The sequence below is a fragment of the Poecile atricapillus genome, chromosome 27, assembly GCF_030490865.1.
Source record: "Poecile atricapillus isolate bPoeAtr1 chromosome 27, bPoeAtr1.hap1, whole genome shotgun sequence".
Lineage (NCBI taxonomy): Eukaryota > Metazoa > Chordata > Aves > Passeriformes > Paridae > Poecile > Poecile atricapillus.
The window spans coordinates 1,727,892-1,744,622 of record NC_081275.1 but is presented as its reverse complement, the minus strand read 5'-3'; the positions used below and the strand labels follow the sequence as shown (position 1 = coordinate 1,744,622).

General features: G+C 63.0%; 2 protein-coding genes across 6 annotated transcripts in view; both read right to left on the bottom strand.

Moving 5' to 3' along the window:
- The window catches only part of ARHGAP23 (Rho GTPase activating protein 23), a 36,471-nt gene extending 28,210 nt beyond the window's left edge, over positions 1-8,261 (bottom strand). For 2 of the 3 annotated variants that reach the window (XM_058858042.1, XM_058858043.1), the window contains exon 1: positions 2,932-3,186. In XM_058858042.1, coding sequence (XP_058714025.1) covers positions 2,932-2,982 — 51 coding nt within the window. In that variant the 5' untranslated portion in view covers positions 2,983-3,186. Of the gene's footprint in view, positions 1-2,931; positions 3,187-8,111 lie in introns of those variants that run through there. The other variant, XM_058858044.1, reaches the window with a different exon arrangement.
- Positions 8,262-12,695: 4,434 nt separating this feature from the next.
- Positions 12,696-16,704, bottom strand: LOC131589029 (proline-rich protein 36-like). 3 transcript variants are annotated; one of them, XM_058858129.1, is made up of 3 exons: positions 14,674-16,704; positions 14,483-14,527; positions 12,696-13,600 (listed from the first exon to the last, which is right to left on the bottom strand). In XM_058858129.1, the coding sequence occupies exons 1-3, from the start codon at positions 15,758-15,760 to the stop codon at positions 13,242-13,244; spliced, it is 1,491 nt and encodes a 496-aa protein (XP_058714112.1). In that variant the 5' UTR covers positions 15,761-16,704; the 3' UTR covers positions 12,696-13,241. The 3 variants fall into 3 exon arrangements, with proteins under 3 accessions (XP_058714112.1, XP_058714113.1, XP_058714111.1); XM_058858130.1 differs by lacking the exon at positions 14,483-14,527 and having other exon boundaries at positions 12,696-14,192; positions 14,681-15,035; positions 15,101-16,704; XM_058858128.1 differs by lacking the exon at positions 14,483-14,527 and having other exon boundaries at positions 12,696-14,192; positions 14,681-16,704.
- Between the last annotated feature and the right edge of the window lie 27 nt (positions 16,705-16,731).

The following is a 16,731-nucleotide window of genomic DNA, read 5'->3' as shown; positions in this document are numbered from 1 at the left end:
GGGAGAGCCAGGAGGGTTTGGGGAGAGCCAGGAGGGTTTGGGAGAGCCAGGAGGGTCTGGGGAGAGCTGGGTGGGTTTTGGGATAGCCAGGAGGGTCTGGGGAGAGCCAGGAGGGTTTGGGGAGAGCCAGGAGGGTTTGGGAGAACCGGTCAGGTTTGGGAGAGCTGGGTGGGTTTTGGGGAGAGCCAGGAGGGTTTTGGGGGAGCCAGGAGGGTTTGGGAGAGCCAGGAGGGTTTGGGAGAGCCAGGAGGGTTTTGGGAGAGCTGGGTGGGTTTTGGGATAGCTGTGATGGTTTTGGGAGAGCCATAAGGATTTTGGGATAGCCAGGTGGGTCTTGGGAGGAACAGGAGGGTTTTGGGAGAGCTGGGTGGGTCTGGGGAGAGCTGTGATGGTTTTGGGAGAGCTGTGATGGTTTTGGGAGAGCTGTGATGGTTTTGGGAGAGCTGTGATGGTTTTGGGAGAGCTGTGATGGTTTTGGGAGAGCTGTGATGGTTTTGGGAGAGCTGTGATGGTTTTGGGAGAGCTGTGATGGTTTTGGGAGAGCTGTGATGGTTTTGGGAGAGCCGGGCGGGTTTTGGGAGCGCGGCGTGGCCCAGCTGGCACAGCCGGCCCCGCCGCTGGCAGGCTGGAGGCAGCCAGGTCGATATTTTCCAACTTGAGAGCTTAAAATAGGTCATCTATCTCCATTCCTTTTTAAATCAGGTCTTGCTGCCTTGCCGAAGACAAACTTGGTTTATTAATGGGACGGCAGCGACTTGAAACCTAATCCTGTTTTTTCCCTTTTAATGAGAATAAAAGGCCATCCCGGGGCTCGGCAGCTTCCCAGGATAACCCCCCCCTCACCCCTGGGTGTTTTCTCCACGTGAACCGGGGAGAGGCTCCAAATTCCACTTTGGAGCCGCTCCCACGCTCAGCATCCTCCACACCGACCCCAACCCGAGCTGAACCCCCAAAAAAACCCCAAACCCACGGTCCCCAAACCCCAAACAACGCCGGGCCCCTCATCTGAGCCCACCCGGGGGGGGTTTAGGATCACACATCACCCCCCGGTGCCCCCGCGGGGCAGGGTGCCAGCGGTGACAGGGACACGCCAAGGTTGAGCCGCAGAGGTCGCAGCCCTGGCAGGGCTGTCCCAGCCCCGGGGTGACCAGAGGGACCCCACGGTGGCACCGCGTGGCCCGGGCCCGCTGCCCGTGCCAGCTTTGGCGCTGGCGAGGCGCGATTGCGGCAGCAGCCCCGAGCACAGGCTTTTCCTGTCTTTCAAGTTCAGGGTTCAGAGAGAAAGGAGGGGGGGAAAGGGAAAAAAAAAAGAAAAGAAAATAAGAAAACTGAGTTAAGAAACTCAATTTGTGGAGTAGAAGCAGCAGAAGGGGTTCGGGGGCAGGAGCCACAAGGGGTGGGACAGGGTTTGGGGACAGTGGGACACTGTCCCTACCCCACAGCCCTGGGGGCGGCCGCCGGGCAGGATTTCTGTGGGTGCAGCACTAAATTCTCACAGGAGGATGGCAAAGAGCCTTCGTTCCCACGCGTGCTGGGTAATGAACCCCTCTAAATTCACCCCAAATCCCCCCAGCGCCCCAAATCCCCCCAGCGCCCCAAATCCCCCAGCGCCCCAAATCCCCCCAGCGCCCCAAATCAGCGACTCGAGCCTTGCCCCTGGTGCCGCCCCCCAGCAGGGCACATTTCACCCCAAAACGCAGCAGAAAAGGCGATTTCAACATTCCCACACCCCATCCCAAAGCCCCGAGCGGCAGCGCCCAGCGGCGCGGAGTGAGCAGGGATGAATCCCAGGAGGAACCATGATTAATGCTCAGCCGCTCGCCCAGCAGCTCCTCATCCCCGAGCCATTTCGCACACCCCAATTAATCCTTTGAGGCCGGTTATTACCCCCACGGCCGGGGCCGAGGAAGCCGAGTTCAAAAAAAAGAAAAAACCACACCAGGAACTGAGGAACAGAGGCCAAATTCAGCTGTAGGGCGAGGAGGACGCGCAGCCTCTGCCAGTGCCACACCGCGGGGTCCCCAGTGCCACCAAACCCCCGCCCCACATCCCCCCAGCTCTGTCCTCATCCCCACGCCGAGGATTTTGGCACAAAACGGGCAGGAAATGGGGATTTAGCCAGGGCTGGGCTGGCCTTCCTTGGCACCACCGGGAGACGGGAATCGCCCTCCGCTGCAGCGGCGCCGGGCGATGCCGGTGCCCACCCGCGGGTCGGAAAATCCTGGGGGGCTGCTCGGGGTTTTGGGGGGTGGGTTTGAGCTCCAGGGGTTCCAGGGCACGCCGGGGGGGTTGGTGCCTGCCCAGAGCCGGGCGCTGGCGGGGATGGATCCGCCGGAGGCACGCGGAGCCGGCCCCGGGAGTTTCGGGGGAAGTGCGTGGGTGTCCGTGGGTCTCGTCCCGGGAAGGGGCAGCTCCTTCCCGGGGCCTCCCCCTCGGCTCCGGGCCCGCATCCAGGCGCCGCAGCCCCTCCGCCCTGCCACGACGCCGCTGTGGCTGGGGACAGGCCACCGTGGCCACCAACGCCTGGGACATGGCGTGGGGGGGGGGCTGGACACCCCCCGGTCCCGCTCCGGGGAACCGGCTCGGTCCCGCTCCTGTCCCCGGGGGGCATCACCCAACACCCGGCCCCAGTGCCAGACCTCGGCGCCATCCCAGTCCCGGCCCTGCGCTCTCCCAGTACCTCCCAGTTCCCCCCAGTCCCTATTCCCCCAAACCTACAGCTCGCCCAGTATCTCCATTTCCTCCCAGACCCAATTCCCCGAGCCTACGCCCTCCCCAGTCCACCCAGTATCCCCCAGTTCCTCCCAGACCCCACTCGGCCGAGCCTACGCCCTCCCCAGTCCCCCCAGTACCGCCCAGCGCCGCTCCCAGTCCCCATTGCCGCGACCCCAGCGGCTCCCCGGTGTCGCCGGTGTGGCGGGTGTCGCTCACCGCGGGGGCGGACGGCGGGATCCCGACCAGGCAGAAGGCGATCCCATTCATCGGGGCGCGGCGGGCGGGCTCGGTTCGGCCCGGCCCGGCTCCGCACGGCTCGGTTCGGAGCAGCCCCGCGCGGCGCTGCCCGGTGCGGCCCCGCACGGTGTTGGGTTCGGCCCGGCCCGGTCCCGCACGCCGCGGTCCGGCTGGGCTCGGCTCGGCTCGGCTCGGGCTGGGCCGGTGGCGGCCCCGGCCCCGGTTGCGGCTCCGCCTCCTCCGGGTGCCCGCGGCGGCGGGCGGGGCGCGGGACGCTCGGTACGGCCCGCCCGGCGGGAGGGACCGGCACGGCACCGGCACCGGGGGGCGGGCTGCGAACGGGGACCGGCACCGGGACAGCGGGACCGGCACCGGGTCAGCGGAACCGGCACCAGGACAGCGGGACCGGCACCGGGACAGCGGGACCGGCACCGGGACAGCAGAACCGGCACCGGCACCGGGAGGCGGGCTGGGAACGGGGACCGGGACAGCGGAACCGGGACCGGGACAGCGGAACCGGCACCGGGATTGCGGGGTGGAAATGGGGACCGGCACCGGGACAGCAGAACGGGCATCAGCACCGGGATGGTGGGATGGGAATGGGAACCGGATCCAGCAGAGCAGAACCGGCACCGGGACAGTAGAACCGGCACTGGCACCAGGATTGCGGGGTGGGAATGGAGACCAGAACCGGGCAGGAGGGGCAGGAACGGGAACCGGCACCGGGACAAGGACAGTGGCAGGGGAATGGGAACCGGCACCGAGCTGGCTCTGGGATGGGGACCAGAGCAGGCACCAGGACACCGGGACTGGGATGGACAAGGGACTCCCAGGAACAGGAAAGGGACACTCAGAGACAGGGACAGGGATGGGACACCCAGGGATGGGCAGGGGACACCCAGCGATGAGGATGGGGACAGAGATGTGTCACCCAGGGACACCCAGCGATGAGGATGGGGACAGGGATGTGTCACTCAGGGACACACAGCGATGAGGATGGGGACAGGGATGTGTCACTCAGGGACACCCAGGGACACCCAGCGATGAGGATGGGGACAGGGATGTGTCACCCAGGGACACCCAGGGACACCCAGCGATGAGGATGGGGACAGGGATGTGTCACCCAGGGACACCCAGCGATGAGGATGGGGACAGGGATGTGTCACCCAGGGACACCCAGCAGTGAGGATGGGGACAGGGATGTGTCACCCAGGGACACCCAGCGATGAGGATGGGGACAGGGATGTGTCACCCAGGGACACCCAGGGATGAGGATGGGGACAGGGATGTGTCACCCAGGGACACCCAGCGATGAGGATGGGGACAGGGATGTGTCACCCAGGGACACCCAGGACAGGACCAGCCAGGACAGAGGGACAGGGACCACGAGCTGACCAGGACGGGCACAGAGGGAGCTGGCAGAGGGATTCCAGGAGAAGCAGGACAGGGAAAACCGGACAAGAACCAGCAGGGTGAGGCCAAGGCCGGGCACTGCCGGACGGAAGGACACACAGACAGGAAACGCCAGGACAGAGGGACAGGAGTGACAGGGACTGGCACAGGCAGACGTGGAGACGGAAACAGCCGGGTCGGGGCTGACAGACTGACAAAGGCTGACACAGACCCGCGAGGCAAGGAAACAGCGAGCACAGGAAACAGCTGGACAGACGGACGGACGGACAGAGCCTGGCGATGGGGACAGCTGGGATGGGGACAGCCAGCAGGACCTGGCCCGGCTCAGGCCGCTTGGACACGGCAGAGCATCCCAAAACCGCCGTGGAGAAACTGCTGAGGGAATGAGCCCCGCACCCAAATTTGGGGGTGCGAGCAGCACCTCAAAGGCTCCGCGGTGGCAGGAGGTGACCCCAGTGCCGTGACACGAGCCCCGAGTCACCTGCGGCACCAGCTGGCACAGCCAGGACCCAGCACCTGCCTTGCGGTGGCTTGGGGGACAATTTTGGGAGGGAAACAGAGCCACGTGTGACAGGAGAGCAGGAGGAGGTGCAGAAAACCGGGAGGAATGACGGCCACAAGCCTTGGGGACACCGGGACACGGTGGAGGGTGACAGAGTCACCAGAGTGACAGGGCTGGAGCCAACAGGGCCCAGCGAGGGGCTCAGGGCAGGGCACAGCGGGATCATCTCCCGTTATCCCCCCACTGCACCCCGAGACGGCTCCTCCCTGCTGGCGGTGTCATTGTCCCCACCCTGTCCCCAAAAGGGACAGAGCTCCACGTGTGGGACAAAGGTGGGGGTTGGAAAAATCCCCCAGAGCAGCTCAGGGCGCACAGGGGGATTCAGCATCCCAAACCTGCAGCTGGGGTGGTGCCGAGGGCTGCGCCAGCTCCCCGCGATGTCCCCGTGTCCCCGCCAGCCCCGAGGCGCTCCCCGAGTCCCTCCTGAGCAGGAGTTTCCCTGCCCGCACCCCAGGTCTGCCCCAGGGAATGCCAGCCCCGATATCCCGGGAATGCCAGCCCTCGACATCCCGGGAATGCCAGCCCGTGCCACGCAGCAATCCCGGGAATGCCAACCTGTGCCACCCCGAATTTCCGGGAATGCCAGCCCCCGATATCCCGGGAATGCCAGCCCGTGCCACACAGCATTCCCGGGAATGCCAGCCCCCGATATCTCTCATTCCCGGGAATGCCAGCCCCCGATATCCCGGGAATGCCAGCCCCCGATATCCCGCATTCCCGGGAATGCCATCCTGTGCTATCCCGCATTCCCGGGAATGCCAGCCCCCGATATCCCGCATTCCTGGGAATGCCAGCCCCCGACACCCCACAATCACAGGAATGCCATCCTGTGCCATCCCGCATTCCCGGGAATGCCAGTCCCTGATATCCCGCATTCCCAAGAATTCCAGCCCCCGACACCCCACAATCACAGGAATGCCAGCCCCCGACACCCCGCATTCCCGGGAATGCCAGCCCCCGACATCCCGGGAATGCCAGCCCCCGATCTCCCGGGAATGCCAGCCCCCGATATCCCGCATTCCCGGGAATGCCATCCTGTGCCATCCCGCATTCCCGGGAATGCCATCCTGTGCCATCCCGCATTCCCGGGAATGCCAGCCCCCGACACCGCCGCTGCCAAGCGCGAGTTCTCCGCGACACCATTAAGAAAATTCTGTGTCAACAACAACTTCCTCCGAGCGCCCGGAGCCAGCGCGGCACCACCAGAACAAATAAACACCCGAACCGGCGGCGGCCGCCACGGGAACACCGGGAATTCGGGCCCGGAGAGATGCCACAGAGCCCGGACAGGGGTCACAGGGACCGGACAGGGGTCACAGGGACCGGACAGGGGTCACAGGGGACGGACAGAGGCCACAGGGGCAGGACAGAGGCCACAGAGGCCACAGGACCCGCTCCTGGGCTGGCATCTCCCGTCTCTGTCATTCCAGCTGGGATGGGCAGGAGACAGCAGCAGGGAAGGGACTTTCAGGGACAGGGAATGGACAGGGGTGGGACCACAAAGGACATCCCAGGGTGGACAGGGGTCACGCAGGGATGAGGACAGGGATGGAGCCACCCACAGCATCCAGGGGTGGGACGGAGGGGTTTTTCCCTCTGGAAATGTGGGCACTGACCACGGGGTCACTGCTGTCCCCTGCCCGGCCTTGGGAGCCAGGAGGGGACAGTGAGGGGACGGGAATTTCCTCCGGACACCCCCACCCCGACTGCGGCCCCCCCAGGACGCACGGGGGGTCGCCTGTGTCCCCTTGTGGGGACAAGGGACGCGTCCCCGGGGTGTGCCAGGCGGGCGGTGCCAGCGGCTGCCCTCTGCCTGCCCGGCCAGGCAGGACCGGCCACCCCCGCTGGCCGCCACTGGCCACTCTCCAATGGCACTTTCCAGGAAATGTCCCCTCCGGCTGGCTTTGGCACCGCGGGCCGTCCTAACCCGTGTCCGGCCCTTCCTCGAGGAAGAGCGGAGTCCTCCTCCAGCTGTGCCACCCGCTCCTGTCCCCACCTGGCAGCGCCACTGCCGGGGGTCCCTCCTGTGTCCCCCGCGAGGGGACACGGCCACCTCCGGCCAGGCTGGAGGATCCCGGCACGGAAAAGCCGCTGGCGGCAGGACCCAGCTGTGGATCCCGGGATTCTGAGTCCCCTCCTGGTGTCCCCAGGGCCACCCAGGGAGGTGACAGAAGCTGAGCTGGCCCCTCGCTCTGCAGAGACAGGGACTGACCCCCGCACGAGGCGCGGTGAGGGCTGAGCCCCATCCTGCGGGGAGGGGGCTCCAGGAGAGCCCCCAGCCCCATCCCCGCCCCTGGGCACTTTCCCCGCGGGTGTCCCCAAGGCGCGGGTGTCCCCAAGGCGCGGGTGTCACCGTGCCTCAACTGCTCCCTCCCCACCCCAAAGAATTCCCGTTCTTTGTCTCCCCCAGCCCCACCCCGGCCCCTCGCAGCCCCGCGGGGACATCCCCGCCCCTGTGTCCCCACGTGCAGGGTGGGACAGCGGCACACACCTGCCGGGGCTGCCCCACGCCCCATTCCGTGACCATCCACCCGAAAATCACCGCCCTGCCTCCCTCCCGCTGCCCACCAGGCAGGGCAGATCCATCGCTCCTCCGTCCTCCCCCCTCCCCAACCCCAAATCCCAAATCCCGGCAGCTGCAGGAGCGGATTTGGGGGAGCCGGAGCCCCCCCCCCCACCCGCCCACCCACCCACCCGGGCTGCCGCTCCCTGCGGAGCCGCTTCCGCGCCGCAGACAAAGGGAGCGAGAGGGGGAATCCTGCCTGGAAGATGGGTTTTAACCTAATCCCGGGAATTAAAACGAAGAAAAGCAAAAGCGGGGCGCGGGGAGGAGGAGGTGGGGAGGGGGAGCGGGGCAGGGCAGCGCTGCCCGAGGCCGGACAGTGACCAGGCGCTGCCCAGGGTGGGTGGCGTGGGTGCCCCGCTGGGGTGGGGTCTCTCCGGGTGCGCCCCCAGCGCTCTCCCAGCTCCAGGCAGGCGCTTCCAGCCCGCAGCTCCCGTTCCCCGGCGGCAGCAGCCGCACGAAGCCATTTTGAGCGGGCGGCAGACGAAAGGGTTACGGCCCCAACCCCTCCTTCCCTTATCCCGCCGGGATAAACAACAGCGAGGCCCGGGGGGCTCGGGGCCGGCAGCGGAATCCCGGGAGCGAGGCAGCGCAAAGCCGGGGGGGCCGCCCAGGACTTACGTGCTCATCCCACATCAGGGAGGGGCCGCGATGCTGCCGGGATTTGGGGTGCCCGGGGCGCTGCGCAGCATCCCCGGCTGCCGTGGGCGGTGGGAGCCGCTCCCGGGAGGAGGGAGAGCGGCCGGGCAGCGCTGCCGGAGCCTCCCGGCCGTGCCCGGTGCCGGCGGGCACATGCCAACCTGCTGCCGCTCACGGCCTAAAATTACCACGGCCCCTTTCCAGAGGCGTCGCCGCCAATCAGGGCGGCAGGGAAGGCGTGCGGGCGGCTCGGGAGCTCCTCTGCATTGCAGCTGGATGTGGGAAGAGGGGGATTTTTTTATATTTCCCAGCGGGAATGCGCAGCCGGCGGCCGGGGGCTCGCAGCCCCCCGGGGGACGCTGAACCCCGGCGATGTCGCCGCGGGCCAGGCTCGGTGGCTTTGCCGGTGGGGCGGGGGGCACCCCGGGGGTCCCGGGTGTGGGGTGGGGGGGTGATGGCGGGTGGTGACCAGCAGCCAGCCGGGTGACATGGCCACGCTGTGACACCCCCGGCTCTCCCCCCTCCTCCGCCGCTTTTCCCGGCTCGGGGGAGGTGGGGCGGGCGGGGGGGGATGGATTTTGCAGCACGCGGCCCCCAACGTGCGGCCGGAGCTCGCTGCGTGCTGGGGACGGGCCGTGCCCGCAGCCGAGCCTCCGAGCGGGGTCCCGGAGCTGCCCCGGCCCCTCGGGGGGTGCGGGGGGCGCGGGGGGTGCGGGGCACCCACGAGGCATCAAATGCTGCGCTGGGATCGGGGCTGAGCCGGAGGGATGGGGGAGGCGGGGACCCCCGGGCTGCGGGCAGGGAGCTGAACCCCACATCTGGGAGAGGAGGGTGATCCTCACCCCAAACCCCGAGAGACCTCCGGCCCCGGGTGGGCGGCGTGGAGGGGCCAGCACAGCCCGGCCGGGGCGGGACGGGGGCTGGAGGCGTTGGGATGGCGAGACAGAGGAAAGGACCCCCCCACACACACCCCGAGGTTTTTCCACACCCTCACGGCGGCTCCAGCCCCGATCACCGAGCAGAAACCCCCTCCCCAAATCGCGGGGGAGACCCACCCCGGGCTGTGTGAGGCGGCAGAGCGGGGAGGGGGTCCCGGGACACACCCGGGCTGGGGGAGGCACACGGGGGGCGCTGGGGGTCTCGGTCCCGCCTGGGCGATGCTGCGGGGGGGCTCAGGTGCTGCCGGGGCAGCAGGTGGGCGGCGGGGAGAGCGCGGGGGGTGACACCGGGGACCGGGGGGAGGTGGGTGGGGACCCGGCAGGGCAGGAGGGGAGCACAGCACGGCCGGGTGGGGTCCCCGGGGATGTCGGACCCTCGGCGCGGTGCCGCGCCCGTGGGTGCCGGACCCGTCCCGTTCCTGCTCCCGCTGCTTATCCCGGTCCCGATCCTACCTGCTCCATGGAGCCGCTCAGGGGGCGGGCGCGGCGGTCCGGCCGCGGGCCATGGGCCGGTGGCGGTGCCGGTGGCGGTGCCGGTGGCGTTCCCGGTGCCGGTGGCGGAGCCGGCGCGCCCCGGTGCGGCCCCGCTGCCGCCGCCTCTCGCCGCCGCCGCCCACGCCCGGCGCCGCCCGGCGCATCCCGGGAGCGGCGTCATGTGAGCGGCGACGGGAGGGGGCCCCCCCGGCCCCACCCGGACCCCGCCGCCGCCCTCCCTTCCCTCCCCTCCGCCCGGCCCCTCCCGGGACCCCGCCAGCCCCGTCCCGCTGCTCCCTCCATCCCTCCCTGCTTCCATCATCCATGGATTCCGTCCGTCCTCACCCTGCATCCCACATCCCACCTGCTCCACACACCCAGCTCCACTCCGAATCCTCCCTCCATCCATGGATTCCATCCATCCATCCATCCATGGATTCCATCCATCCATCCATGGATCCATCCTTCATCCATCCACGGATCCATGGATCCATCCATCATCCATCCATCCATCCATCCATCCATCCATCATCCATCCATCCATCCATCCATCCATCCATCCATGGATTCCATCCATCCATCCATCCATCATCCATCCATCATCCATCCATCCATCCATCCATGGATTCCATCCATCCTCACCCTGCATCCCACATCCCACCTGCTCCACACACCCTGCTCCACTCCGAATCCTCCCTCCATCCATGGATCCATGGATTCCATCCATCATCCATCCATCCATCCATCCATAGATTCCATCCCTCCATCCATGGATCCATCCATCCATCCATCCATCCATCCATGGATTCCACCCATCCTCACCCTGCATCCCACATCCCACCTGCTCCACACACCCAGCTCCACTCCAAATCCTCCTTCCGTCCATCCATCCATCCATGGATCCATGGATCCATCCATCATCCGTCCATGGATCCATGTATTCCATCCATCCATCCATCCATCCATCCATCCATCCATCCATCCATCCATCCATCCATCCATCCATCCATCCATCCATCCCTCCATCCAAGATCCCATGCTGTGCCTCAGTTTCCCTCAGATCTCCCCACCCCGTGCCTCAGTTTCCCTCGTTCCCACATTCCCCTCAGCACATTGGGACGAGCGAGGCCGAGGAGGGGCAGCGCCCCCATCCCCCCCGAAATGGAACCCCCTCCCCAAATTGGGGGGTTCAGACACCCCGGGCCCACCCCTGGGTCAGGTGGGATTGAGGGACTGGATTTAGGGATGGGATTTAGGGATGGGATTGAGGAATGGGATTTTGGGATGGGGTTGAGGGATGGGGTTGAGGGACGGAATTTTGGGATGGGATTGAGGAATGGGATTTTGGGATGGGCTTTAGGGACAGGATTTAAGGATGGGGTTGAGGGATGGGATTTGGGTCTGGATTTTGGGATGGGATTTTGGGGTGGGATTTAAGGACAGAATTTAGGGACGGGATTTAGGGACAGAACTTTGGGATGGGATTTAGGGATGGGATTGAGGAATGGGATTTTGGGATGGGCTTTAGGGACGGGATTTAGGGATGGGGTTGAGAGATGGGATTTAGGGCCTGGATTTTGGGATGGGATTTTGGGGTGGGATTTAAGGACGGAATTTAGGGACGGCATTTAGGGACAGAACTTTGGGATGGGATTTAGGGACGGAATTTTGGGACAGGATTTAAGGACGCCGAGCAGCGCCCTGACCCCCACCGGCATTTCCCCCCCAGGGTGGGCACCACCAGCATCCCCCACCCCCCGCGGGGGTCCCGGGGGGCCCATCCGGGGGTCCCGGGGGGCTCCGCAGCCCCCGCGGGGTTGGGGTCGGGGGGAGGCGGGGAGGGAATAAAGCGCCTTTGTCCGGGGGAGCCCGCGGGGGCCGCGCCGCTTTCTGATGCAAATCAACGCTAAAAATAAATCCCGGCCCCGCCGGGGCTGCTCCAGACCCAACAAAAGCCGCTTTTTTGGGGGCCCGCGGGGGCAGAGAGGGGGTGCCCGGGTCTCCGAGGGCTCCTCCGGGTGGTGGGAGCATCCTGGGGTTCCGCAGTCCTGGGAATGAATCGCCCCGAAACTTCCTCGAGGCTGTGGGGACCCCAAATTGGCCTCGTTCCTCATCCTGGGACCCCAAATCAGCCTCGTTCCTCATCCTGGGGACCCCAAATTGGCTTCATTCCACATCCTGGGATCCCAAATCAGCCTCGTTCCACATCTGGGGGTTCCAAATTGGCCTTGTTCCTCATCCTGGGATCCCAAATCAGCCTCGTTCCACATCCTGGGGATCCCAAATCAGCCTCGTTCCACATCCTGGGACCCCAAATCAGCCTCGTTCCTCATCCAGGGACCCCAAATTGGCCTCGTTCCTCATCCAGGGATCCCAAATCAGCCTCGTTCCCCATCCTGGGATCCCAAATCAGCCTCGTTCCTCATTCTGGGATCCCAAATCGGCCTCGTTCCTCATCCTGGGACCCCAAATCAGCCTTGTTCCCCATCCTGGGGACCCAATCAGCCTCGTTCCCCATCCTGGGACCCCAAATCAGCCTCGTTCCCCATCCCAAGGTTCTGTGCCTCGTTTCTGGGGGCACCCAGAAATCCCCGAGGGGTTTTGGGGTGTCAGGAGCACCCTGGGGTCACCCTGAGCTCCCCCCGAATGTGTTTTGGGGCACTGGGAGCTCCCTGATGGATTTTTGGGGGATCCCAGAACTCACCCCAAACAAATTTTTGGGCACTGGGAGACCTCAGATGGTTTTTGGGGTACCAGGGGGGCACTGGGATCACCCTGGGGGGGCACTGGGAGCTCCCTGATGGATTTTTGGGGTATCCCAGTGAGGCATCCAGGGCTCTCCCTAATTTTTGGGGGGCACTGGGAACTCCCTGATGGATTTTTGGGGCACCCAGAGCTTCATCCCAAACATTTTTGGGCACTGGGAACTCCCTGCTGGATTTTGGGGTACCCAGAGCTCCCCGATGGATTTTGGGGGTCCCAAGATGCCCCAAAAAAGGGATAAAAATGATCTGGAGGGGCTGGGAGGGTTCTGAATCCACCACAAACACACAAAAAAAAACCCATCCAACAATTTCCAAGATTTTTATTTCAAACCCTTTCTCTTTTCCCTTCCCACCCTCCCCTTACAGCAGGAAAAAAAAACCCCAAAAAAACCCCAAACAACCCCAAAAAAAGACGCTAAAAATGAGTTTTACAAACACCAAGTCAGCTTTTCCTGGCTGACCCCGTAGGAAAAAATAAAAAAAAAAAAAAAATAAACCCCAAAAACCCCAAAATCCAGGAATTCCAGCAGTTCCTAAAATCCCCCACGAGAGGCCAAACATGCCTATAAATACAATATTTACACACAAACCCCACAGCTCCCCACCCCAAAAAATAACCAAACACACCCAAAAGTGCATTTGTGGTTCATATCAAAAAAACATTATTATTAATATTATTATTATTATTATTAATTAATTTTTTTTCCATTAAATCTGAAAGATTGGCCTGCAAAGTCCGTTTGGTTTTTTTTATTATTATTATTATTACTATTATTCTTTTTTTTTTTTAACCATTTAGTAACTTTTCTCATATATTTATGAAAATAAATTATACAGCCACTATTCGAATAAATTAAGCACACACCAAAAAACAAAATTAAAATTCGAAATTAAAATTAAAATTAAAAAAAAAAAAAGGAGGGGAGGAATAAAAATTAAAAATAAAATGAAGCCAAAGCTGCGTTGGTGTTTTTTTGATTTTTGTTAAATTCCAAAGGGTGATTCCCAAAATCCTGGCGAGGTCCTGCCCTGGGAGCTGCTGGAATCTGCTCGGGAAATTCCGGGAAATTCCTGGGGTTTGGGGTGAGGCCCTGGACTGGGAGCACTGGGAGAACCCCAGGGTGGAACTGGGAGCACTGGGAGAACCCCAGAGTGGCACTGGGAGCACTGGGAGCATCCCAGGGTGGAACTGGGAGCACTGGGAGAATCCCAGGATGGGATTTTGGGGCACTGGGAGCACTGGGAGAACCCCAGAGTGGCACTGGGAGCACTGGGAGAATCCCAGGATGGGATTCTGGGGCACTGGGAGCATCCCAGGGTGGAACTGGGAGCACTGGGAGCAGCCCAGAGTGGCACTGGGAGAACCCCAGGGTGGAACTGGGAGCACTGGGAGAACCCCAGGGTGGAACTGGGAGCACTGGGAGCATCCCAGGGTGGAACTGGGAGCACTGGGAGAACCCCAGGGTGGAACTGGGAGCACTGGGAGAACCCCAGGGTGGGATTTTGGGGCACTGGGAGCATCCCAGGGTGGAACTGGGAGCACTGGGAGAACCCCAGGGTGGAACTGGGAGCACTGGGAGAACCCCAGGGTGGGATTTTGGGAATTTGGAGCACTGGGAGCTCTCCAGGATGGGATTTTGGGGCACTGGGAGCACTGGGAGAATCCCACGGTGGGATTTTGGGGCACTGGGAAAACCCCAGAGTGGCACTGGGAGCACTGGGAGCATCCCAGGGTGGGATTTTGGGGACTGGAAGTTCTCCAGGATGGGATTTTGGGGCACTGGGAGCACTGGGAGCATCCCAGGGTGGCACTGGGAGCACTGGGAATGCCCCAGGGGGGCACTGGGAGCACTGGGAATGCCCCAGGGGGGCACTGGGAGCACTGGGAATGCCCCGGGGGGGCACTGGGAGCACTGGGAATGCCCCGGGGGGGCACTGGGAGCACTGGGAGAATCCCAGGGTGGAATTGGGAGCACTGGGAGCTCTCCAGGATGGGATTTTGGGGCACTGGGAGCACTGGGAACGCCCCAGGGTGGCACTGGGAGCACTGGGAATGCCCTGGGGCGGCACTGGGAGCACTGGGAATGCCCCGGGGGGGGGCACTGGGAGCACTGGGAGAACCCCAGGGTGGGATTTTGGGGCACTGGGAGCTCTCCAGGATGGGATTTTGGGGCACTGGGAGCACTGGGAGCATCCCAGGGGGGCACTGGGAGCACTGGGAATGCCCTGGGGCGGCACTGGGAGCACTGGGAATGCCCCGGGGGGGGGCACTGGGAGCACTGGGAGCACTGGGAATGCCCCGGGGGGGGGCACTGGGAGCACTGGGAGCACTGGGAATGCCCTGGGGCGGCACTGGGAGCACTGGGAGCACTGGTTGTGTTTTACACCCAGAGGCAGCGCTGCCGGGATCCCCCCGATCCCAAAGGATTTTTGGGAAGGGGATCCCCCTGATGGGACAGGGATGGGACACTGGGATGGGATACTGGGATGGGACACTGGGATGGGACACTGGGATACTGGGATGGGATACTGGGATGGGACACTGGGATGTGATGGGACACTGGGATGGGATACTGGGATGGGATACTGGAACGGGACACTGGGATGGGACACTGGGATGGGACGGGATACTGGAACGGGATACTGGAACGGGATACTGGGATGGGATACTGGGATACTGGGATGGGACACTGGGATGGGATACTGGGATGGGATACCGGGATGGGATACTGGGATGGGATACTGGGATACTGGGATGGGACATTGGGATGTGATGGGATACTGGGATGGGAACCAGGAAGCTCCTGGGACACTGGGATGGGATACTGGGATGGGATGGGATACTGGGATGGGACACTGGGATGGGATACTGGGATGGGATACTGGGATGGGACACTGGGATGGGACACTGGGAGCTCCTGGGACACTGGGATGTGATGGGATACTGGGATGGGATACTGGGATGGGATGGGATACTGGGATGGGATACTGGGATGAGATACTGGGATACTGGGATGGGATACTGGGATGGGATGGGATACTGGAACGGGATACTGGAACAGGATACTGGGATGGGATACTGGGATGGGATGGGATACTGGGATGGGATACTGGGATACTGGAACAGGATACTGGGATGGGATGGGACACTGGGATGGGATACTGGGATGTGGAGCTGCAGGAATTCTCCCCATTCCCATTCCCGAGCAGGATTGTGCAGGATTTTCCCTTCCCAGAAATCCCCCAGCTCCCATTCCCTGCTCTCCCCTAACTCCGCTTTTCCCTGATCATTCCCAAACCTCCATCCCAGAACGGTGCGGGAAGGACGGAGCAGGAATTCTGCCACCACCACACCACAGAGATTTCCAGGATTCCCTGGATTTTCCCTGGATTTCCCCTGGAGACACTCCCAGCTTCCCAATTCCCTGCATCCCATTATCCATCCCTGATCCATGCCTTTTTCCAGGATGTTTTTTTTGGAGGGGGAGGGGGAGAAAAGCTGGCTCTGGCTCTCAGGAAGGTTTTCCCTCCCCCAGCCCCATGAGGTATTTCCATGGATTTTGAAGCTCAGTTTCACCTGGAATTTTTTGAAGGATTTAAGGGAGGATTTGTAGCACCTTTCATGGCGAAGCAGCGGGATTTTCCCATTAAAATCCACAGGAATTCCAGGACAGGGATCATCCCCCGAGCTCCTGGCAGTTCCCAGGGCTCCAGGGAATCCTCAGATCCAGCAGGATGGAGCAAATTCCCTGGATCCAGAGCACTTGAAACACGGGAAGAGGCTTCTCCGGAATTCCCAGCCCCGCTGGAAGCTCCCCCATGGAATTCCCGCTCAGGGGGATGGAGCAGCAGATCCGAAGGGGTGAGGGTGGGAATTTGTGCCTAAAAACCGGGAAAGAGCCACAATTCTCCTGGATTTGCTGTTCCCGACGTCCCAGGGAGAGGGGGAAGCCGCTCCAGGAGAATCCTCGGCGCTCCGAAGGAAATCATTCCCGGCCTCCGGAATCCTCCAGGGACAGGCTGGGAGCGCCCATCCCGCGGCTCTGGAAGTTTGGGATCGCTGCAGGATCCAGCTCCAGCAATTCCAGCAGCAGATTTTCCACCTTCCCAGGGGAATCCTTCCCAGTGCTGGCTCCGGGAATGTTCCCTTTGGATCCACACCACGCTCTTCCTTCCTTTCTTCCACGGCTCCAGCTTTTCCCGGGATGCTCCTGCCAATCCTGAAGGGTTTGGATCTCTTTTCCCAAATCCTGGGGCAGCTGTGGAGCTGCTCGGAACTTCACACTTCATTTCTTCCCAGGGGTTATTCCCAAGGGTTATTCCCGAGGGTTATTCCCAGGGGTTATTCCCATGGGTTATTCCTAGGGATTATTCCCATGGGTTATTCCCAGGGATCATCCCGAGGGTTATTCCCATGGGTTATTC

Coding starts and splice junctions, on each gene's coding strand:
- LOC131589029 (XM_058858128.1), bottom strand. CDS start 15,760: ATGGATCAGGGATGGATAATGGGATGCAGGGAATTGGGAAGCTGGGAG. Junction 14,193..14,680: donor CCTCTGGGTGTAAAACACAA/CCAGTGCTCCCA, acceptor CCCGGGGCATTC/CCAGTGCTCCCAGTGCCCCC.